At 39.8% G+C, this 26277-nt stretch overlaps 1 protein-coding gene across 6 annotated transcripts in view; it reads right to left on the reverse strand.

The window, feature by feature from the left end:
• STXBP5L (syntaxin binding protein 5L) overlaps nucleotides 1-26277 on the reverse strand; it is a 232336-nt gene that overhangs the window by 190097 nt on the left and 15962 nt on the right. For all 6 annotated transcript variants that reach the window (XM_059687723.1, XM_059687722.1, XM_059687719.1 and 3 more), the window contains exons 2-4: nucleotides 10364-10461; nucleotides 5470-5551; nucleotides 1280-1380 (exon numbers count right to left, since the gene is read on the reverse strand). In XM_059687723.1, coding sequence (XP_059543706.1) covers nucleotides 1280-1380; nucleotides 5470-5551; nucleotides 10364-10461 — 281 coding nt within the window. The remainder of the gene's footprint in view (nucleotides 1-1279; nucleotides 1381-5469; nucleotides 5552-10363; nucleotides 10462-26277) is intronic.

Genomic DNA, 26277 nt, shown 5'->3' on the forward strand with positions numbered 1-26277 from the left:
GTTAGTAGATGACTAAATCTATATGACCTATGAATTTTGTGTGAAAATTAACTATTATAAAATAATCATAAACATTAGGTTATTTCTAGCTATCCTATCTAATAAAAGAGAAAAATGGTAATTGGCGTACGACGATAACCTTTTCATTGGCTAATCAGGGCTATATGCAAATTAACTGCCAACAAGATGGCGGTTAATTTGCATATGTAGGCACAATGCAGGGAGGTGAAAGGGAAAGCAGGAAGAAGCCCCCTGTCACTGACAGTGATCGGAAACCCAGGGGGGAGCTAAGAGCTGAGGGGCAGGGCAAAGGCGGCCCTGGGGCCACCTTTGCCCTGCCCCCCAGCCATGATCGGAGAATCAGGCGCCTTTGCCGCCCTGGCCAGTAATAGCAGGAAGTAGGGGTGGAGCCAGCGATGGGAGCTGGACACGGTCGAAGCTGGCAGTCCCGGGAGCTAGGGGTCCCTTGCCTGGGCCTAAAGCGGAGCCCAGGATCGCGGGGCCGCTGCAGCTGTGGGTCCCCGCTGCCCGGGCCGGACACCTAGGCCAGAGGCGTTAGGCCTGGGCAGGGGCGGAGCCTGCAACCGCGGGGAGCTGGGGGTCCCCTGCCCAGGCCTGACACCTCTGCCAGAGGCCTCAGGCCTGGTCAAGGGGCCGATCCGGTGATTGGTGATCGGAGGGTGATGAGGGTCAACTCCTCTGGCCGAGGCATCAGGCCTGGGTGGGGGGCGGAGCTGGGGATTGGGGGGATATGATGGTCCCCTTGCCCAGGCCTGAAGCCTGGGTCAGAGGGGTCAGGCTTGGGCGGGGGATGGAGCAAGAGATCAGGGGGAGATGGGGGTCCCCTGCCCAGGCATGATTCCTGGGCCAGAGGCCTCAGGCCTGGGTGGGGGCCAGAGCCAGTGATCAGGGGGAGATGGGGGTCCCCTGTCCAAGCCTGACACCTCTGGCAGAGGCGTCAGGCCTGGGCAAGGGGCCGATCAGGCAATCGGAGGGTGATGGGGGTCTATGCCTCTGGCCGAGGCATCAGGCCTGGGCAAGGGGCCGATCCTGCGATTGGAGGGTGATGGGGGTCAACGCCTGAGGGCTCCCAGTATGTGAGAGGGGGCAGGCTGGGCTGAGGGACACTCCCCTCCCCACACACACCCAGTGCACGAATTTCGTGCACCGGGCCCCTAGTTAAGATTATGAAAAAAGATCTTTGAAAAGTTAACCTATAATTTATTCGGTAAATAATTTTATTGTACATTAATAAATTGTTTAACTCACACATTCTTACCGTTCTCGATTAAATTTAAGAGAATGAAGAATAGCTGGTCTTTTTTGTCTAAGGTTCCACAAATGAAGTGTATCATCTGAACCTGCACTGACCAAAGCACCCTGGAATAAAAAGAAGACAAATTTAGCAAGTGATTTATTTAACTTAGGAATTTTTGTGAAGGAAAAACAGCAAACTAATTTACTGAATTTTTCACTGCTTGAAGAGTTATTTGTATCTATATAACCTAGAAATACAAGGAAGTTCAACTGCACATACTTCAATCAGGAAGGATAAGAATGCTGAAATGGAAGAAACAAGTAACTTTGCATAGGGATTAATCAGGATGACTAGCTCAAGAAATATGCATATACCAATAGAAGGAATCTAATCTAATAATAGACAAACATGGTAATTGACCATACCTCCGCTACACTTCCCATTGGCTAATCAGCAGGATATGCAAATTAACCCAACCTAGATGGCAACCGGCAGCCACGCAGCTAAAACGAGCAGGAGGCTTGCTTGCACTAGTGATGGAGGAAGCCAAGCTTCCTCCCTGCTGTGGCCCAGCTCTGAGCTCCGAAAGCAACAGCTCCAAAAGCAACAAAGTTGCAATTATAGAAGCTAAACAAACCCCAGATACCTGCTTTCAGCAGGCCCTGGCCTCAGAGCTGGAGTGGCAACAAAGTTTCAATTATAGAAGGTAAATAAATCCCAGAATAAAAAAAGAAGAAAAAAAAAAGGAGAGGCTGGGAGCTTCCGTCCCCGGCTTGGCCAGCCTGAAAACAGCCCTCAGCCCCTCACCCAGGCTGGCCAGGCACCCCAGTGAGGACCCCCACCCTGAAGGGGGTGTGACCAGCTGCAAACAGCCATCAGCCCCTCACCAAGGCTGGCCAGGCACCCACGTGGGACCCCCACCCTGATCTGGGACACCCTTCAGGGCAAACCAGCCGGCCCCCACCCGTGCACCAGGCCTCTATCCTATATAGTAAAAGGGTAATATGCAAACTGACCCTAACAGCAGAAAGACTGGGAATGACTGGTCACTATGACACACACTGACCACCGGGGGGCACACGCTCAATGCAGGAGCTGCCCTCTGGTGGTCAGTGCACTCCCACATGGGGGAGCTCTGCTCAGCCACAAGCCAGGCTGATGGCTGCCAGTACAGTGGTGGTGGTGGGAGCCTCTCCTGCCTCCTCAGCAGCGCTAAGGATGTCCAACTGCACTTTAGGTCTGCTCCCCGCTGGCAAGTGGACATCCCCCAAGGGCTTCCTGGCTGCCAGAGGGATGTCTGATTGCCACCTTAGGCCCAATCCCCCGAGGAGCAGGCCTAAGCCAGCAGGTGGTCATCCCCTGAGGGGTCATAGATTGCAAAAGGGCACAGGCCAGGCTAAGGGACGCACCCCCCCCCCCACCTAGTGCACAAATTTTTGTGCACCAAGCCTCTAGTAATTATAATAAGCATTACTGTGACTTTTAAGGCTTTTTTCTATTTTCTTTGAAAAAAACTTAATTTTTTGTTTCTACATGTACTATATAGCTTTGCAAAGAAGCAAATATCCAACGTAGTTTTAAAATTCAATCTAGTCACATAAAATTTTCCATTTGTAAGAATTTCCTATATACTATAGTTGAAAAGTATATATTCTTCCTAAAAAGTATATTTGGTATAATTTGATTGTTTTTATAGTTCAAGAAGTTTCATCTATAATAAAAAAAAATTTACATTAAAAGAAAACATTTTTCCAACTAGAATTCAGTACAACTTCAAAAATAATGTTGAGATTCTTTTTATACAAAACCTCCAAATACAAATAAATCCTATTTCAAATACAGTAGGCTATTTTCCACTTAATACGGCAGATACCATACCTATATATATAAAAGCCTAATCAACAATTACGACCGAACAAACAGAACGACCAGTAGCTATGATGTGCACTGACCACCAGGGGGCAGACGCTCAGTGCAGGAGCTGTCCCCCTGGTGGTCATTGTGCTCCCACAGCCAATCTCCTATCGCCGGCCAACCTCCCACAGTTCCTCCCCTCTGGCCAGCCAACCTCTCACGACCCCTCGTCCCCTTCCCTCCTCCCCCGACTGGCAGGCCCTGATTGGCCGGGTCCCAATCGGGACTTGGTGAGTTGGCCCCAATCAGCCCTGATCACCGGCCAGGCCTAGGGACCCCACCCATGCACATATTAATGCACTAGGCCTCTAATGTGTGTGTGTGCGTGTGTGTGTGTGTGTGTGTGTGTGTGTGTTATGTATACATATATATATTTGTGGGATGAAGTTAAAAGAGCCATCAGGCAGCTGGTTCCACAACCATCATAGAACTGGACAGTGCTATTCATCAGGCATGGTGTCAGATTCCTCGCATCACCTTTCAACATCTTGTGGAGTCAATGCCAAGAAGAATCGCCTCAGTATTGAAGGCAAAAGGTGGCCCGACGAAGTACTGATGGGGTGGTCATAATAATCTGGCCACTCACATTCAAATATATCCCACATTCAAAGGCTGTTAAATCACATTGTTTACCCATATCTTCAGAAAAAAATCACTTCTACTGTCATAGTAAACAACCTGCTTCCCTATTTATAATGGTCTGGCCCTCTAGCAACTTCAGCGCGAAATTATAGCTAATTTGCCTACAAACATCAGATGGTCATAATAATCTGGCCACTCAGTATAGTTAATAATATAATAATAATTATGTATGGTGTCAGAGGGGTACTAGACTTATTGGATTGAACCCTTAGTAATTTATAGAAATGTATACTCACTATATTGTACACCTGAAAGTAATACAATATTGTAACTCAACTGTAATTGAAGGATTAGAATAATTTTTTTAAAAAAAGGTCTATGCCCTGGCCAGTGTGGCTCAGTTGGATGGGCACTGAAAGGTTGCCAGTTCCATTCCTGGTCTGGGCCCATGCCTGAGTTGTGGGCTCAATCACAAGTAGGGGGCGTGCGGGAGGCAGCCAATCAATGTTTTTATTCTCACACTGTTGTTTCTCTCCCTCTCCCTTACTCTCTCTTTAAAAACATCTATTAAAAATATTTTAAAAAATAAAAGGCTATGAGATGGCCAAGTTAAATAAAACATCTCCCATTAAAATAAAAATCTGAGTTGAGATGGACTTAATTAGCCCTCAACTAATGGAAGATCTTCAACCTTTCTGAACTTTATAAATAAGTATTTTGTCTTAGGGAGTTCCTAATCACCATACGTGTAGGGTAGGCAACAACGGTCATAATAGCTATGGATAAATAAATATATACAAATTCATACATATACCAACATATGCACATGGAGATACACACATATAAAAGAGCCCATAGGTACATAAGTGAAAAGATTATTTCATGGAAGATAAAGACAAAACATGAAACTAGTGCTGGATTATAAAATTTAACTTGGTGGGCAGAGAATTTATAGAATAAAAGTTTTATGGTCACTGAAGCAAGTGAGATATTTCAGTAATATTTTTTAAAAAATTTAAATAATCTATAAGTTATTCTACACAATCACAATAACAGGATCTTCTAAGATATACAACTTTTTCTTTTAAAATTTAATGAACTAACAAACACTGGAGTACCGTTTTTAGGAAAACTTTGACCATGAATAATACTATATAGGTATATGTCTTTAAGCATTTAGAACAGTGGTTCTCAACCTTCCTAATGCCACAACCCTTTAATACAGTTCCTCATGTTGTGGTGACCCCCAACCATAAAATTATTTTCGTTGCTACTTCGTAACTGTAATTTTACTACTGTTATGAATCGTAATGTAAATATCTGATATGCAAGATGTATTTAGGCGACCCCTGTGAAAGGGTTGTTCGACCCCCAAAGGGGTCGTGACCCACAGGTTGAGAACCACTGACTTAGAATCAAAATATAAAAAGATTATATCAGGGGTCCTCAAACTATGGCCCGCGGGCCACATGCAAATACAAATATTGTATTTGTTCCCGTTTTGTTTTTTTACTTCAAAATAAGATATGTGCAGTGTGCATAGGAATTTGTTCATAGTTTTTTTTTAAGCTATAGTCCGGCCCTCCAGCGGTCTGAGGGACAGTGAACTGACCCCCTGTTTAAAAAGTTTGAGGACTCCTGGGTTATATCAATGAATGCAGTATGAGAGAGAGAGAGAGAAAGAGAGAGAGAAATAGTAAAAAGAAAATCCTTACCTCATTGATCAAGAATTGGAGCTGCAGGACAGCTGCACCACTTTCATGTTGGCAATAACAATCAACACCAGGTCTCCCAAGTCTAATATAAATAAAAGTCAAGGATTCTAACATTTTAATTAGCACTTTTACTAACAAGAAAAAAATAAACTAATTTACCTAATAACTGATATTTTGCTTTTCAGTTATCCTAACTTTTGAAAATAAAGAGTTGAAAAATCTTAGTCTTTGTTAATGCAAATTGCATTATATAGTACGGGATAACAGCAAAATGGCCAAAAAGACGTCCCTCACAACAAAAATAATCTGGCATCCATACACAGACAAAGTGGCCTTCATGGAAGCCTACTAGATTCAAGTAGATTGTGAAACCCTGGGGCAGTCCCAGAATGAAGAGAGCCATTTTGAGAAGGCAGACTGACACCCAGCTCTCCAAAACAATATGGAAATAGCTCTGTACACATGAGAATGTGGTTACAGCCCAGTTTGGACTTGGATTTGTCACCAGCAAACACCATACACCAAGGGACCCAGAGGAGTCAAGCCCTTGAATGGATCAGGAAATAGGCATAGAGACCTTGGTCCTGGTTGTGGACTCAGAAGTAGCTTTTGAACCAGCTCCAGCCTGTCTCAGCTGCAGTGTGGAGGCCCCCAGAGCAGCGGTTCTCAACTTGTGAGTCACGACCCCTTTGGGGGTCGAATGACCCTTTCACAGGGGTCGCCTAAATACATCCTGCATATCAGATATTTACATTACAATTCATAACAGTAGCAAAATTACAGTTATGAAGTAGCCACAAAAATAATTTTAAGGTTGGGGGTCACCACAACATGAGGAACTGTATTAAAGGGTCACGGCATTAGGAAGGTTGAGAGCCACTGCCCTAGAGGTAAGGCTACCAAATTTGATCAGATTATAGATTCAATTCTGAAATGGCTCTGTAACTCATTAGCCCCCTGCCTCAGCCTATGTTGAAGTTCTGTGTCAAGCAGGCCTGCTGGCACAGGCACCAAACAGGATAAATTTCTGTCTGTGCCCCCAGAGATCCTGAAAGGGCCCTATACGCAGCCCCAGACCCTGGGGCAGTCCCAGAAAGAAAATGAAATCCCTCTCTTGAAGGGATACATGCATCCCCATATTCAACTCATCATTATTAACAATAGCTGAGATATGGAAACAACTAAAGTGTCCACTGATGAATGAAGGAATCAAGAAAATGTGGTACATATGCCCACAGTGGAATATAATTCAGCCATTAAAAAGAAGGGCAATATTTGTGACAACATGGATGGACACTGAAGGCATCTTGCTGAGTGAAACAGATCAGACAGAGAAAGACAAATACTGTATTATCTCACATGTGTAGAATCTAAAAACAAACAAACAAACAAACCAAACCACCAAAATGATAGATGCAGAGTACAAATGGGTGGTTGCAAGAATTAGGGTTGAGAAGTGGGCCAAATTGGTAAGATGGTCAAAAGGTACAAATTTCCAGTAATAAATAAAATCTGGATATGTACTGCACAGCATGGTAACTATAGTTTATAATACTGTACTGTATATTTAAAAGTTACTAAGATAGTAGAAAACACAAAAGAAAAATGTTGTGACTATGTGTGGTAATGCCTGTTAACTAGACTTATTGTGGTGATCATTTCAACATATACACAAACATCAAATCATTATGTTGTACACCTGAAACAAACACAGCATTTATGTTAATTATACCTCAAAAAGAATAAATCAGAAAAACTGATCCATATTGTCTATAATAAACTCACTTCAAATACAATGCCATAGTAAGTTTAACATAAAAGAATTAAAATAGATGCATCATGCAAACATTATTTTTTAAAAAGCAGGATGTGCTATATTAATATCAAATAAAGTTGATTTCAGAGCAAAGAAAGTTGCTAGAGACAAATAAAGATGTTACATAATGCTAAAGGAATCAATCTACCATGAAGACATGACAATCTACGTATATAAAAAGCCAACAACCGGAACGCAGGAACGACCATAATGACCAATCGCTATGATGCCCACTGCAGCCAGTGAACCAGCCCGATCAGCAGTGGGGCCGGCGGCCAATCTCCCACAGCCCCTCCCCCTGGCCATCCCCATCCCTGATCAGCTTCCCCTACCCCAATCAGGGGTGGGACTGGCAGCCAACCTCCTGTGACCCTTCCCTCTGGCCGGCCCCGTCCCTGATCGGCTCCCCCTACCCTGATCGAGGGCGGGGCCAGCCAAACTCCCTGTGGCCCCTTGCCCTGGCCGGCCTACCCCTGATCATCCCCTTCCCCAAATGGGGGGGGGCAGGGCCAGCCAGCCAACTACCTGCAGCCCCTCCCCCTGGCCGGTCCTATCACTGATGGGCCCCCACCACCCCGATCGGCCAGCCGCCCCTGCTCCTAGCCATCTCTGCCCCCTATCGCCCCCCCACTCCGATGAGGAGCAGAGCCGGCTGGCCAACCCCCAGCGGCCCCTCCCCCTTGCCGGCCCGGCCCTGATCAGGCCCCAATCAGGGCAGGCCGGCTGGCCAACCTCCTGTTGTCTCCTCCTCCCGACAGGCCTGGCCCTGATCTGCCCCGATTGGGGCCGGGCCAGCTAGACCCCTCCTATGCATGAATTTGTGCTCTGGGCCTCTAGTCATACATATGCACACCAAACTGCAGAGCCCTGAAAAACAGAAAGCAAAACTAATAGAGCTGGAAAGAAAAATAAATATATACAGAAACAGAGCTGGAGAATCAAATTTACTCTACTCTCAGAATTTGATAGAATTAACAGACAAATAAAGAAGTTAGTGACTGTCAGGAGTCATGTGTGGGGGTGGGAGAATTGGAGAGCTAGGGTATGACTATAATAAAAGGGCAACATAAGCCTGACTGGCATGCGCTCAGTGGTTGGGCGTCGACCTATAAACCAGGAAGTCGTGGTTCAATTCCTGGTTAGGGCACATGCCTGGGCTGCCAGTGGGGGGTGTGCAGGAGGCAGCCAATCAATGATTCTCTCTCATCATTGATGTTTCTATCTCTCTCTCTCCCCTCCTCTCTGAAATCAATAAAAACATATTTTTTAAAAAGGGCAACATGAAGCCCTGGCCAATTTTTCTCACTGGTTGAGCATGGGCCCTCAGACTGAAGGGTCGTAGGTTCAATTCTAGTCAAGGGCATGTACCTTGGCTGCAGGCTAACCCCTGGCCCAAGTCGGAGTGCATGCGGGAGGCAACCAATCCATGTATCTCTCTCACATCTATGTTTCTCTCTCTCTCTGTCTCCCTTCCTTCCATTCTCTCTAGAAATCAATGAAAATAATATCCTCAGATGAGGATTAAAAACAACAACAACAAAAAGGCAACATGAGAAATCACTGTGATGATAAATGTGGTCTGTACCTTGAGTGTATCAATATCATTAACTTTGTTGTAATATTACACTATAGTTTAATAAGATGTTACTATTAGAAGTTGGGTAAAAAATACATGGAATTTCTCTGTATTATTTCTTATAGATACAATTAAACCTGCAACTATGTCAAAATAAAAAGATTATTTTAAAAAAATGGGATGACACTAAATAAATATTTGGGAAGAAATATACAGTACTAAAAGCATATTTTAGAAAAGAAGAAAAGTTCTCAAATCAGTGACCTCAATTTCCACTTTAAGAAACCAGAAAAAGATAAAATTAAACCCAAAGTTAAGCAAAATAAGGAAATTTTTAAAATCAAAGTAAAATCAATGAAACAGAATATAGAAAAACAATACAGAAAAGTAATCAGACCAAAAGTTGGGTCTTCTGAAAACCAATACAATTGATAAGCTTCTAGCCACACTGATTAGAAGAAAAGACACTAATTACCAATATCAGGAATTAAAGAAGGGATATAAATACTCATCTCACAGACATTAAAAAATAGGCCAGCCCTAGCCAGTTTGGCTCAGTGAATAGAGTATCGGCCTGTGGAGTGAAGGGTCCCAGGTTCGATTCCGGTTAAGGGCACATGCATAGGTTGCGGGCTAGGTCCCTAGTAGGGGGCATGCAAGAGGCAGCCAATTGATGACTCTCATCATTGATGTTTCTATCTCTCTCTCCCTCTCCCTTCCTCTCTGAAAGCACCATATAATAATAATAGTGTAATATGCTAATTAGACCAGACATCCTTCTGAACAACCTCCTGGACGAAGCCAGGGCTCTGAGGGAAGCCTGTGTCCTGGGTGCCAAAGGGAAGCTGGTGCTGGCAGCCGGGGGAGGGAAGGCCTACTCTTGCATGGATTTTGTGCATTGGGCCTCTAGTCTATATATATAAAAGCCTAAGTGACCATTCAACTGGTAGCTATGATGCGCACTGACCACCAGGGGGCAGAAGCTCAACACACAGGCATGGAAACACTGAACAGACTGATGAATCTCAGAGGAAAGGGGGGAGGGCAGGAAGAGATTAAGTAAAAATCTTATATGTATATAGAGGCCTGGTGCACGGATACGTGCACCGGTGGGGTCCCTCACCCTGGCCTGCGTAGATCGAGCCGAAATCGGCCCAGTGCACAGATTCATGCACCAGTGGGGTCCCTTGGCCTGGCCTGCAAGGATTGGGCCGAATCCATGCACCGGGCCTCCGACATCCCCCAAGGAGTCCCGGATTGGGAGAGGGTGCAGGCCAGGCCAAGGGACCCCACCGGTGCACGAATCCGTGCACTGGGCCTCTAGTAAGAATATTAAACAAAAAGAAATAGGCCAAAAAATCTGACAATGCTCGTTTTCACAATTGTTAGTCCTAAAGAAACAATAATTTTTATGTGGTTACAAATATATTCACTCACCTGAATACTTAAGGAAATGTAATTGTTATTAATATAGCAAGTAGTGAACAAAAACTTAAGGATACATTCGTATAGCACCTGTTCTCGTCCCAATAGCCAAGATTTTCTGAACTGGATCAAAAGCTAATGCTGTGGGCTGATAAGGAAAACCATGCCGAACTGTCTGAAAGAGAGGAAACAGTAAAAATAGTCATCAGAAAAATGAAAATCACAAATACCACTATCCAACCACTAGGACAATTAAAATAATACTCTCTTTTCAATTAAAAAAAAAACCTATCACGAAATCTTGGTAGGAGTGTAAAATGACACAACCATTTTGGAAAAATGTCTTGCAGTTTCTTATGAAACTAAATATATATTTGTCCTATCACCTAGAAACTCCACTCATATGTATGTACCCAAGAAAATAAAGAACATATGTACAATATAATCCTATATAATGAAAGCCTAATATGCTAAGTGTCTAGTTGACCGGTCAGCTGTTCAACCAATCAAAGCATAATATGCTAATGATATGCTAAGGCTGCTCAACTGCTTGCTATGACATACACTGAACCCCAGGGGGCAGACAGTCAGCCCATCCACCAGTCGCTATGACATGCACTGACCACCACGGGGCAGATGCTCCAACCGGTAGGTTAGCTTGCTGCTGTGGTCTGGCTGATTGAGACTGAGCAAGATGGGCCAGACACACCCTAGAGCCCTCCCACGGTCCCTCCCTGGCTGGCCAACCTCCCACGTCCCTCCCCCGCCCTAATCATGCACCAATGGGTTCCCTCAGCCTGGCCTGCACCTTTCCCAATCCAGAACACCTCGGGTGATGTCAGAGAGCCAGTTTTGGCCCAATCCCACAGGCCAGGGCAAGGGACCCTACTGATGCACGAATTTGTGCACCAGGCCTCTAGTAATTAGTAATTATATACAACAAACTAAAAACAGCCAAGATGCCCAACAACCAAAGAATAAAAAAAAAACAAACTGTCATATACTAATAAAATGGAATGCTACTAAACAATTAAAAACTACTGACAGATGTAACAACATGGATGATTCTCAAAAACATTATGCTAAATTAAAAAAGCAATATGCAAAAGAGTGCATATAGTATAATTACATTCATATTGAATTTTGAACAAGTAAAACTAAAATATGATGAAAAAAATTCAGATCAGTGGTTGACCTGAGCAGCACTGACTGGGAAAGGATATGAAGGAACTTTACTGAGTGAAATAATATTCTATATACATATATATTTTTAAATATTTTTATTGATTTCAGAAAGGAAGGGAGAGGGAGAGAGAGACAGAAACATCAATGATGAGAGAGAATCACTGATCAACTGCCTCCTGCATGCCCCCTACGGGAGATCCAGCCCACAACCCAAGCATTTGCCCCTGATGGGAATCGAACCCGGGACCCTTCCGTCCACAGGCTGACACTCTATCTACTGAGCCAAACCAGCCAGGGCATATTCTATATTTTGATAGAGGTTTGGATTACATCAAAATTCAAAATTCATCAATGGTTCAATTAAGTTTGTGATTTCTATGTATGAAATTATACCTCAAAAAATACAAATCATTATAAAATAATATAATGTTCATGATATGCATATTGAAGTTTTAAGAGGTAAAGTGTGCTGACATCTGCAATTTACTTTAAAATGCATGAAAAAAGTAATATGGATAGATGGGTGGATACATGGATGACAAAATAAATATAGCAAAATGATAACTATCAAATCTAGGTGGTGAGTATATATGTATGTATGTATGTATGTAGGTATTCACTTGTCTTTCCCTAGCAAAATAAAGCAGATGAGTCAATAATAATTAGCCTCTGCTTCTATATAAATGATTCTTACGAGTAGAACAAGATAATGAAAAATAATCCTTCATTAGCTTTAGGACTAGGAACAGAGCAGTCACATTTGTATTAGATGGAGCGGAATAGAATTATGAAACTAAAGCCCTGATCATATACTAAAATTGTTACAATGACCATCATGATAGTTCAAATGATATCTTTAGATTGGACTTGATTCCTCTGCCAAACTCTAGAATAAGTACTTTTGGCAGACAACAAAGAGCAAAGCCAAATCATGATTCAAGACTCATCAACATTATCACAACTGTAAAGATTACTTTGATCATGATAATAACATGCCCTGGAAATAAGGGTGTATATCAAGGGAAATAGGTGATTTGCAGCATTATTTCCTTCTTAAGCCACTGCCCCCATTTTAAAAAGTCTGAAGTTAAGAGCTATCAGCCAAATACAGAATGTGGAAAATTCTGTAAGACAAATGATCTAGTTTCTTCAGTTATCAATAGCATGGGGGGGGGGAGGGAGAGAGAAGGGGAACTATCATAAATTAAAAGAATCTTAAGGGAGGTCTTATTATAAAAGCATGAATAGTGCACACTGAAAACAATAAATGTAGAGATAACTTTTAATATTTATTCAAATTAATATATTTAAACTTAATTTAAGTGGACAAGCTAAAAATAATGCAAAAATCAAGGACAGTTTCTAAGTTGAAAAGCTCTTATAAAATTAACACTGATATAACAGCTCAGAATTACTAGTATATCAATAAAAGGCTTAATAGGAGTAACAATATAGGATGAAAGTATGCTAAACATCACATCTTAAAATGAAGTTAAGAAGTAAGCAAACATCAGACCCAAAATATTCCATTCATTTCAGACTTAACTCTGACAATTAAATAAGTAGGAATTAAAGATTGGTTTAGAAAAATCTGAAAGTAACCACTAAATCAATTCACACACAACTCTGTGTGTGTGTGTATCGTTTTCCTCAACACACGTAAAATAAACATATATCCCTCAACACTGGGAAAGGGATATAAAACATATAGCAAGAAGAAAAACAAAAAGCATTAAAATAAATGTCACAAATCCCACATATTGTACAATTTCATTTTTGATAAATGTCTAGAATAAACAAATCTATACATACAGAAAGTAGCTTAGTAGCTTCCTAGATAAAAGGGTGAGAAAAGAAGATTGGAGGGTAACAGCCATATTTGGGGATAATAAAAATGTTCTAAAATTAACTGTGGTGTTGGATGCACAACCCTGTGAATATATTAAAAACCACTGAAATGTATATTTAAAATAGATGAATTGTGTGGTTTTGAATTATACCTCAATTTAGCTGTTAAAATATATAAAATAAAATTCAAACAGTAAGGAGAGAATGTAGATTAATTACAACACACATAAATGAGAGAAATTTCAATACTAAAATACTAATTTTAAATATACATCTCGAACCTCAGAGGGAAGGCAGGGGAGATTGGGTGGTTGGGAAGAGATCAACCAAAGAACTGGTATGCATATATGCATAACCCATGGTCACTGACAATAGCGTGGTAAAGGCCTGCGGTGGGAGGTGTGGGCTGGCTAGAAGAATTCAATGGGGGGATAAAGGGGGACATATGTAATACTTTCAACAATAAAGATTTAAAAATAAATAAAATAAAATGAAAAAATATATATACATCTTCTTTGACTAAGCAACTCAATTTCTAGGAATGTACAAACAGGGAAGGCTTATATATAGGGAGTTTATTACAACATGTAATAATAACTGACTTTTAAATTTTAAATGTCTACCTATAAGGGACTGATAGAATAAATTATGGCACAGCCATATCATTGAATACTTTACAACTCATAGAAAGAATACAGTAGGCCTGTATGGAATGACAGATAAGATATATTGTTAAGGAAAAAAGTACACTAAAAAGTATGCATATTATACTATAATTTTTGCTATGGGATAAAACCATATTTACATATATATGCAATAATTATCTCTGGAAGGATATACAAAAGATTGATAACACTGATTGCCTCCAGGAAGAGAAACTGTTAGACACTTACCTAAGCATGTATTAACAAGAGGAAGACATTCAATCTGTGTTAAAAAGCAAAATCTAGAGTGGCAATAGCATCACAGTGAAATGAGAAAAATCTTTGTAACAAACTTTAAATCTACAACTAATCAGACATCCACAATCCAACAAAGATTCCTCTGCTCAACACACTAGCATAATTGAGGGAGCCACACACTGGTACATCTGAAGTGGGTGTATTGGAACACCTAAGGGAGACAAAAGGGAAGACAAAGACAGTACCTACCATCATGGCTGAACCCACCACCCCAGTAAATGCAGTAGCAGTAGAGGCGTCAGGGTGCAGTCCCACACTACTGTCTGGTGGAGAGTAAGAGTAGAGAAGAAGCAGTCTTGGCACCTTGAGAATTCAGCTCCCTCTCCTGACTGACAGTGGCAGAGCCTCAGGAGCCTCATAGCTGCAGCTGGAATGTGTCTTACAGCACAGCAGCTCCAGCAGCCATATGGAACCAGGAGGCAACCAGATCTCCATCAGGAACCCAGATCTCCATCACCCACCACATTCCCCCACCACTGATATCAAACCATACTGCAAGGCAACAGTAATCAAAACAGCATGGTACTGGCATAAAAACACATATAGATCAGTGGAACAGAAAAGGGAGCCCAGAAATCAACCCATGCCTGTATGGTCATTTGATACTTGACAAAGGAGTAAAAAACATACAATGGAGTAAAGATAGTCTATTCACTAAATGGTGTTGGGAAAACTGGATAGATAAATGTGAAGAAATGAAACTAGATCACCTTCTTACACCATACACAAGAATAAACTCAAAATGCATTATAGACTTAAAGACACAAAACCATATAAATCCTAGAAGAAAACTTAGCAATATTTTTTCGGATGTATCTCCTCAGGCAAGGGAAATGAGAAAAAATAAACAAATGGCACGACATCAAACTAAAATGTTTTTGCACAGCAAAGGAAATGATTAACAAAATGAAAAAACAACCTGCTGAATGGGAGAACATATTCACCAATGATAGATCTGAAATGGGTTAACATACAAAACTTGCCCTGGCCATGTGGCTCAGTTGGTTGGAGTGATGTCCCACACACCCAAATTTTGTGGGTTCTATTCCTGGTCAGGGCACATACCTAGATTGCAGGTTCATCCCCTGGTTGGAGTGCATATGGGAAGCAACCTATCAATTTTTCTCTCTAAAATCAATAAAAATATATTCTCAGGTGAGGATTAAAAAATAAAAAAACATAAAACTCAATACCAAAAATATAAACAATCAAATTTTAAAAATGGGCAAAGGACCTGAATAGACCCTTCTACAAAGAGGACATACAGATCACCAATCTATGTATGGAAACATACTCAATGTCACTAATCACCAGAGAAGTGCAAATTAAAATCCCAACGAGATATCACCTCACACCTATTAGAGTGGCTGTCATCAATAAATCAACAAACCAAAAGTGTTGGCAAGGATGTGGAGAAAAGGAACCCTCATGCACTGTTGTTGGGAATACAGATTGGTGCAACCACTGTGGAAAGCAGTATGGAGTTTTCTGAAAAAACTAAAAATGGAACTCTCTTATACCCTGGTGATTCCACTTCTGGGAATATATCCAAAGAAACCCAAATACTAATTTGAAAGAATATATACACCCTTATGTTCACTGCAGCATTATTTACAATAGCCAAGATTTTGAAACAGCCCAAGTGTCCATCAGTAGATGAGTGGATAAAAAAAGCTATGGTACATTTACACAATGGAATACTATGCAGCCATAAAAAAGAAGGAATTATCTTTTGCAACAGCCTGGATGGACCTGGAGAGCATTATACTAAGTGAAATAAGTCAATCAGAAAAAAATACAAGTATTGTATGATTTAACTTTATTGAACCAATAAACAAAATAGAGACAGACTCATAGATAGAGAACAGACTGACAGCTGTCAAGTTGTGCAGGGTGAAAAATGTGAAGGGATTAAGGAGAAAAAAAAACCTCACAGACACAGCAGTATGGTGATTACCAGAGGGAAAGGGAGAGGGGAGGAGGAAGACAAGAGTAAAGGGGAGATAAATGGTGATGGAAGGAGACTTGACTTGAGGTGGTAAACACATAATACAATATACAGATGATGCATTATAGAATTGTACTCTGAAACCTATATAATTTTACTAACCAATGTCAACTAAATAAATTCAATTAAAACGTTTTTAAAAGTGTGTTAAACTCTTAGTAAATGTTAAAGAGGTGAAAAAGCATTAAAAATAACTCTACCCCTGGCCGGTGTGTTCAGTGGTTAGAGCACTGACCAAGCAAACCAAAGGGCCATGTGTTTGATTCCCAATCAAGGGCACATCCCTGGATTGCAAGTTAGATCCTCAGCCCTGGCAGGCAATTGATGTGTCTCTCTCACATTGATGTCTTTCTTTCTTCCTTTCTTCCTTTCTTCCTTTCTTCCTTTCTTCCTTTCTTCCTTTCCTCCTTTCTTCCTTTCTTCCTTTCTTCCTTTCTTCCTTTCTTTCCTTCCTTCCTTCCTTCCTTCCTTCCTTCCTTCCTTCCTTCCTTCCTTTCTTTCTTTCTTTCTTTCTTTCTTCCTCCCTTCCCTTCCCTTCCCTTTCCTCCTTTCCTTTCCCTCCCTCCCTCCCTTCTCTCCCTCTCCCTCTCCCTCTCCCTCTCCCTCTCCCTCTCCCTCTCCCTCTCCCTCTCCCTCTCCCTCTCCCTCTCCCTCTCCCTCTCCCTCTCCCTCTCCCTCTCCCTCTCCCTCTCCCTCTCCCTCTCTCTCTCTCTCTCTCTCTCTCTCTCTCTCTCTCTCTCTCTCTCTTCCCCTCTTTGCCACTCTCCCTCCTTCCCTCCCTCCTTTCAATTCTATCTAAAAATCAATGAAAAAAATATCCTCAGGTGAGGATTAACACAAATAAATAACTCTACTGCAATTTCTACACAGTATAAATCTGTAACAAATACACAACATAAAAAGAAATAATTTTTGAAAATAAAAATATAATAAGGGAAGAAGAAAAGAATTGAACTGGTATGTGAATGAAGATAAGATGCTATAAGAAGAAAAAGAGACTATTTTGTCTGAGACATTTTGCATAAACCTCATGATAATCACAAAATAAATCCAGAGCTGAGACACGGAATATAAAAACAGACGAAATGAACAAAAACATCATAGAAAACCACCAAACTAAAATAACAAACAGAAGCATGAGGGAAAAGAAACAATTGAGATATGGAACAACCAGAAATCAAAAAATAAAATGACTATAGTAAGTCCTCATATATCAAAAATCAACCTCAAGGTTAATGAACTGAACTCACCAAAGGCACAGAATAGATGGATGGATTAAAAAACAACACCCAACTATATGCTGACTTCAGGAGATTCACCTTAGCTCCAAAGACAAACATAGGCTCACGTGAAAATGTGGAAGAAGATACTCCAAGCAAAGGGTATCCAGAGAAAAGCATATGTAACCATATTTATATAAGACAAAGTACATTTCAAGACAAAAAACGTAAGAGACAATGACATTTCATAATAATAAAGGAGATAATCCATCAGGAAGACATTTTAAGTATATATGCATCCAACCTAGGAGCAACAAAACATATAAAGCAATTTTTAACACACTTAAAATATGACATAGACAGATGACAATAATGGTAGGAGATTTTAACACTCCACTTACACCAATGAATAGATCATCCAGCTACAAAATCAACAAGGAAACATCAGCCTTAAATGACACATTATACCAGATATTTATAGAACTTTCCATCCCCAAAAGACAGAATACATTCTTCTCAAGTGTACATGGAACATTCTCAAGGATAGACCATATGTTAAGACACAAAACAAGGCTCCATAAATTCAAGAAGGCTGAAATCATATCAAGCATCTTTTCTGACCACAACTGTACAAAACAAGAAAACAACTACAAGAAAGCTGGAAAAATCACAAAAACGTGGAGACTAAAAAACATGCTAGTGAACAACTATTGGGTCAATAAAGAAATAAAATAATAAATCAAAAGATATATAGAGACAAATGAAAATGAGAACACGATATACCAAAATCTTTGGGATGCAGCAAAAGTAATATTAAGAAGGAAGGTTATAGCAAACAGGCCTACCTTGAGAAACAAGAAAAATCCAAAATATAAAAAAAAACTATCATGGAGAGGGAACCAAGATGGCAACAAAGGGTAAATGCCTGTACTCGCCGTCTCCCACAACATCAAAATTCCAACTAAAATATAGAACAATGATCATCCAGAACTGCTGGAAAGCTGGCTGAATGGAAGTCCTAGAACTAGAGAAGTAAAGAAGAAAGCACACTGAGACTGGTAGGAGGTGCAGAGGCGCAGAATGGGTGGGTTCAGCACCCAAATGTGCCACTTTTTTAATTGGGAGGGAGATCATCTCTGCAGAGGCCTCCCAGAGGAGCAAAGACCCCCCCCCCCCAGCCGAGGGTCCCAGAGCTGTAAAAACCAGTGTGGATTAGAGCTCAGTGACACCAAGGCTGCTGGAGACACGGCTGTTCCTCTTGAAAGGCCGGCACCATGAACTGAACTTACAGGTCTCACTTCCTCTGAGCTCCAGCACCAGGGCGAGGATCTGAGGGACACATTTGTCTGGCATAGGAGCAGGAACTTTGGGATGGCTTTCTCCCAGATGGAGGTACAGGGATCATTGTTCCTGTGCTGGGACCTCCCCAGTCTCAGGGCTGACTAGAAGCCATTTCTGTTTGCTCTGCACCAGTGAGTCCCTAAGACCCCTGCCTCATCCAATTTACAATCCCACCCAAGCTACCTGAAGCGCCTTTTGCATATGAATGGCCTGTCCTTGAAAATCTCAACCAAGCTGTGGCTGGGTCAGGGAGCCCCAGACCTATAATAAAAAGCCAAAGACCCAGCATGAGTACCAGCCTTCATAGCTGGGCCTTATCTGGGCACTTCCAAACCCCATAAAAAAAGGAGGAATCTGAAGATCTCTCTGTAGCTCCTGCTGGTGGCTCCAAGCATTGGCTAACTTTACACTTCCCTGGAGACCCAATAGCCAGTGTACCCAGTGTCAGTGTCAAACCATATCAGATTACAACTCTACACATCCATAAGCAACACATTCAAGGGGCAGACTCAGTAAGCACCAAAGCCCCACTAAAGTCCTACTCCATAATGGTGTCTCCTGCATAGCAGCTCTCCCACTGTAGTCCCAGCTGGTTCTCATAGCAAATTGGCCTGGAGGTCAATTCCTACCAGTGACACCAATAGCAATCAAGTCTAAACTACAACAACACTGTGCTTACAGCCCACAAAGGGGTGCACTTAGATTTCCCAGCTCAGGTGACTTAGGAGGTTGAGCCACTGGGCACTGTAGGACATACTACATAAGGCCACTCTACCAACTCAAGGAGACATAGCAGCTCTACCCAATATATAGAAACAAACACAGGGAAGCAGCTAAAATGTGGAGACAAAGGAACATGTCACAAATGAAAGAAATGGAAGAAAGCAAACAACTGGATATAGAGTTCAAAACCACAGCTATAAGGTTACTCAAGAATCTTTTAGAAACCTCCAAGAGACTTAGTGAGACTTTCAAGGATCTCGGTGAGAATGCCAAACACATGGAAAAGGACCAGTCAGAAATTAAGCATACAATGACTGAAATAAAGAATAATATACAGGGATTCAACATTAGAATAGAGGGTTCTGAGAATCAAATCAATGATTTAAAATATGAGGAAGAAAAAAATACCCAACCAGAAGAGCAAAAAGAAATAAGATTCCAAAAATATGAAGATAGTGTAAGGAGCCTTTGGGACAACTTCAAGCATACCAACATTCACATTATGGGGGTACCAGAAAAAGAGAGCAAGATATTGAAAACCTATTTAAAGAAATAATGACAGAAAACTTACCCTACCTGGTAAAAGAAATAGACTTACAAGTCCATGAAGCACAGAGAGTCCCAAACAAGAGGAACCCAAAGAGGCACACACCAAGACACATCATAATTAAAATGCCAAGGGCTAAAGGCAAAGAGAGAATCTTAAAAGCAGCAAGAGAAAAACAGTTAGTTACCCACATGGGAGTACCCATAAGACTGTCAGCTGATTTTTTAACAGAAACTATGCAGGCCAGAAGGGAGTGGCAAGAAATATTCAAAGTGATGAATAGCAAGGACCTACAACCAAGATTTTCTCTATCCAGCAAAGCTATCATTTAGAATTGAAGGTCAAATAAAGAGCGTCACAGACAAGGAAAAGCTAAAGGAGTTCATTACCACCATACCAGTATTATATGAAATGTTAAAGGGTATTCTTTAAGAAGAGGAAGAAGAAGAAAATGAAAAAGATAAAAAATATGAACAACAAAATGGCAACAAATAAGAAATAAGAAATCTAATGAGCAGAATAAACTGGTGAATAAAATAGAATCTGAGGCATGGAAATGGAACAGACTGATGATTCTCAGAGAGAAGGGAGGTGGGCGGGAAGAGATTAAACAAAGATCTTATATGCATACTAGTGTCCCAGTGCATGGATTCGTGCACATTGAAAGGAAATTAATTCAAAGAAATATTTTAATATCGCTATTTGCGTCTTGCTAATGAAAAGAAAATAGGATTCTACTGAGTCTCCTATCTACCTATTCCAGGACTTCTGTGAGGATCAAATGAGATGAGGCACGGGGAAAACAATTCACAAACATTTGGTTAAACTGTAAAATGTTTCCAACTGGCTATAAAGCAAGTTGGGTTCCTGGGCTGAAGAAACTTCAAGGAGGCTAGTCTCTAGGATAGAGGAAGCCAGGCTTTGCTACATGAAGTCATTACCTGGTGCCCACAGTGACTATTTCCAGGCTGGGCTGGATTGTGGGCCATGTTTTGCGCCATGAGGTCTTGGCAGTATTGGCTGCAATTTGTTGGGGTGTTGCTCCGGGGTGGTGGCGGGGCCTATGTCCTACTTGGGGGAAGTTGAGTGTTCATTTGTTGGCACCAGGTCTGTGGTGCCATTTATTTTTAAATGGCCATGCACATCATGGCAGTTTCTGCGTTGAGCGTCTGCCCCCTGGTCAGTACGTGTAATAGTTACTGGTCGGATATATATATATGTGTGTGTGTGTGTGTGTGTGTGTGTGTGTGTGTGTGTGTGTGTGTAACCTACGGACACAAAAAATAGGGAAATAGGGTGGCGAAGGCCTGGGGTGGGGCGGGAACCAGGTGGAAGGAAGCAAAGGGAGGGAAAAAAAAAGGGACAGCTATAATAATCTCAACAATAAAGATGTAAAACAAAAACAAAAACCTATCATTACGTTTTAAGGAAGTAGAAAATGAACAAATCAAGCCCAAAGTTAGAAGAAAGAAAATAATAAAAGATCACATCAAAGTTTAATGAAATAGAGAATATAAACACAATACAAATATTAATGAAACAAAGAGCTGGTTCTCTAAACAAAATTGACAAAATTTTAGCTAGACTCACTAAAGATAAAAAAGAGAAGACTAAAACAAAACATAAATGAAAGAGAAGTAACAAAATACACTACAGAAACATAAAGGACTATACAAGAATACATGAAAGTCTATACACCACCAAAGTGGACAACCTAGAAGAAATGACCAAGTTTTCAGAAGCATACAACCTTCCTAGCATGAATCATGAAGAATTAGAAAACCTGAATAGATTGATCACTAGTAAGGATATTGAAGTAGTAATCAAAACCTCCCAAAAACAAAGTCCATGACCGATGACTTCACTGGTGAATGCTACCAAACATTCAAAGAAGATTTAATACCTATCTTTGTCAAACTCTTCCAAAAAATCAAAGAGGAGGGAATGCATCCTAACTCATTTTATGAGGCCAACATTAGCCTAGTACCAAAAGTAGGCAAGTACATGACAAAAAAATGAAAATTACAGGCCAATATCTGATGTAAAAATCCTCAATAAAATAAAAACAAAAGAAATACAACAATACAACATTCAAAGGATCATATACAATGATCAAGCTGAATTCATTCCAGGGGTGCAAGGATAGTTCAACATCCACAAATCAATCAACACGATAAACCACATTAACAAATTAAAAGATAAAAATCATACGATCATCTCAACAGATGCAGAAAAAGCATCTGACAAGATACAACATCCATTTATGATAAAACTCTCAAAAAAATGGATAGAGAAAAAAAGTACCTCAACATAATAAAGGTCATATATGGCAAACCTTCAGCTAACATCATACTCAATGATAAAAAAACTGAAAGCTTTTCCTATAAGATTAGGAATAAGAGTAGGATGCCAACTCTTGTCAGTTGTATCCAACATAGTACTGGAAGTCCTATTCAGAGCAATTAGCCAAGAAATATAAAGCATCTGTATTGAAAAGGAAGTAGTAAAAGTATCACTATTTGTGGATATGATTTCATATATAAAAAAAAACTCTAAAGAATTCACCATAAAACTATTAGAAATAATAAACAAATACAATAAAATTGCAGGATATAAAATTTACTACACAAAAATCTGAGAGTTTCTATATACTAACAACAAACTATCAGAGAAATGAAGAAAACAATACAATTTACAATCACAACAAATAGAATCAAATACCTAGAAATAAACAAAGGAAGTGAAAGACTTGTACACTGAAAACTATAAGACATTGTTCAAAGAAATTTAAAAAGACACAAAGAAATGGAAAGACATTCTGTGTTCTTGGACTGAAAGAATTAACACTGTTAAAATATCCATGTTTCCCTAAAGCAGTATAAAGATTCAGTGCAACCCCTATCAACATCCCAATGGCATTTTTTCACAGAAATAGAATTTAAAATGTCCTAAAATTTGTAGGAAACCACAAAAGTCCCTAAACAGTCAAATCAATCCTAAGAAAAAATAAAGCCAGAGGTACCACACTCCCCAATTTCAAATTGTACTACAAAGCTATAGTACAAAACAGTATGGTATTGGCAAAAACACATACACACAGACCAATGGAACAGAAATGAGAGCCCAGAAATAAACCCACACATATACGGCAACTAATTTATGACAAAGGTGCTAAGCATATACAATGTGTTGACGTAACTAAATAGTCATATGCAAAAGAATGAAGGTAAATCACTATCTTACACCATGCACAAAAATTAACCAAAATGGATTAAAGACTTAAATGTAAGACCTGAAACAATAAATACATAAAAGAAAATACAGACACTAAGCTTCCAGGCTCAGTGGTGTTTTGGCAAATTTGATTCCAAAAGCAAGGGAAACTAAAGCAAAAAATAAACAAATGGGACTACATCAAATTAACAAACTTCTGCATAGCAAAGGAAATCATCAAAACATAAAAGCAACCTACCACCAGCTGGTGTGGCTCAGTGGTTGAGCACTGGCCCTTGAACCAAGAGGTAACTGGTTTGATTCTGGTCAGGCACATGCCCAGGTTTCAGGCGGAATCCTCAGTGGAGGATGGAGAGGGGGTGAAGGGGAAGGGAGGAGGAGGAAGCTGATCGATGATGTTTCTCTCTCATCAATGTTTCTATCTAGCCCTCTCCCTTCCTCTCTCTCTAAAAATCAATAAAAACATTTTTTTAAATGCAACCTATCAAATGGGAGATGATATTTGCAAATGATAGTTCCAATAAGGGGTTAATATCCAAACTATAGAAAGAACTCATATAACTCAAACATAAGGAAACAAATAATCTAATTTAAAAATGGTTAGAGAGTCTGAATAGACTTTTTTCTCCCAAGAAGACATACAGATGGCCAAAGGCATATGAAAAGATGTTCAACATCACTATGGGAAATGCAAATCAAAACCACAATGAGGGAGATATCACTTCACACCACTTAGAATGGCTTTTTCTTACCAAAAGGACACAAAGTAACAAGTGTTGGAAAACATATGGAGAAAAGAGAACTCTTGCATACTGTTGGTAAGATTATAAACTGGTGCAGCCACTATGGACAACAGCATGGAGGTTCCTTTAAAAATTTTAAAAATAGAATTACTGTAAGATCCAGTAATTCCTCTTTGAGTTATTTATTTGAAGAATATGAAAAGACTAAATCAAAAAAAATACTAGTATATACTCCTATGTTAACTGCAGCATTATTTACAATAGCTAAGATATGGAAAAAATCTAAGTGTCTATTGATGGATGAATGGATAAAAATTAGTATAAATATATATAATGGACTACTACTCAGCAATAAAAAGATGAAATATTGTCATTTGCAACATATGGCTGGATCTTGGAGATATTATGCTAAGTGAAAAAGTCAGATAGAAAAAGATAAAGACCATATGCTTTCACTCTTAACTATAATAATAAAAGCATAATATGCTAATTATTAGTAGACCGGACAACCTTCTGGACGAAGCCAGGGCTGCAAATTTCGTGCATCGGGCCTCTAGTCTGAAATATAAAAGAAAAAGTAAAAAATGAACTAATGAAACAAAGCAAAAACAAACTCATAGATACTGTCAACAGAATGGTAGTAACCAGAGGGAAAAGAGGGTAGGAAAAGGAAGAATTGGCTAAATTCGTTAAAGGAAGTAAAATATATGATAACAGAAGGAAACTAAACTTTTAGTGGTATGCACGCAATAAAGTATACAGATATCAAATTATAAAACAACTTAATGTGCTATTATCTTATGACCCAGCAACTGCACTTCTGGGCATTTATCCCAGGCAAATGAAAACTTACTTTCACATATAAATTTGTACACAAATGTTTATAGCAGCTCTAGTCTTAATAGCCAAAAACTGGTAAGTGACTCAGATGTCCTTCAATGGGTTAGTGGTTAAAGAAACTGTGGTGTAGCTATGCTATGGAATAAAATCCAGTAATAAAAAGGAACAAGCCATTGATATATAAAAAACTCTGGATGTATCTCCAAAGGACTATTACAGGCAAAAAAAGGGCCAATGCCAAAATGTTATATACTATCCGATACTATTTATATAAACATTCTTGAAATGACAAAAAAAAAAAAAAGTGGAGGACAGGTTAGTGGTTTCCAGGATTAAAGGTGAGGGGTTGTGTGCTACTCTAAAAGGGCAACATGAGAGATTCCTGTGATGATGAAAATGTTCTGTATTTGATTATATCAATGTCAATACCCTGATTGCAGTATTTATTTTAGTTTTGCAAGATGTTACCTTTGAAAGAAACTGAGTAAAGGATACGTGAAATCTATCTGTATTATTTCTTATAATTGCATGTGAATCTACAATAATCTCAAAATAAAAATAAAATTTAATTACATAATTAAAAATTTATTATATTTTCACAGGTGAATATGACATCCAGAACACTCTAAAAATCCAGTAAAAAATGGCAAAATGTCAGGTTAAAGCAATGTAAACATAAGAAAAAAATTAGGATCATACTATTATAATTCAAGGCAAAAGGCACTAAATAAAACAGCAAATATTTTATTAAAGGGTATATTTCACAATGGAAATATTTCAATGCTTTTGCACAAATATCACTGTATTAAAATATAAGATAAATTAATAAAAAGAAAAATGAACAGAAACATAATTGTATGGAATGATATATCTCTCTGTTATTAACTAATCTGGCAAGCTGGAAACAGGATACAGTGGGGCCTTGACTTACGAGTGTCCTGACTAACGAGTTTTTTGAGATACCAGCTGTCTCTCGGCTGATTTTTTGCATTGTGTTGACAGAGTAATTTGAGTTAAGGAGCTCCTTAACGAGTTCCTTAACAAGCTCAGTCTAGGAACAATTAAACTCGTAAGTCAAAGCCCCACTGTATAGAGGCACTGTATATAAAACTAGTAAGATTTACAAATATATTATGGGCTTTGCCTATGCCAAATAAAAATATACTTTCTAGTGCTCCTTACTAGTATTATTAGAATACTTATAATGATTCATCACATATAGACTAATAAAAAGAAACATCTCAAATTCCAAAGAGTGTATATTAAAGAAAAACCTGTTAAAGGCAAAAAATAAAATAAAATGATTAAGTATCAGCTCCATGAACTAGTTATTTTAGAAC

This window comes from Myotis daubentonii, chromosome 3 (genome assembly GCF_963259705.1).
Source record: "Myotis daubentonii chromosome 3, mMyoDau2.1, whole genome shotgun sequence".
NCBI lineage: Eukaryota > Metazoa > Chordata > Mammalia > Chiroptera > Vespertilionidae > Myotis > Myotis daubentonii.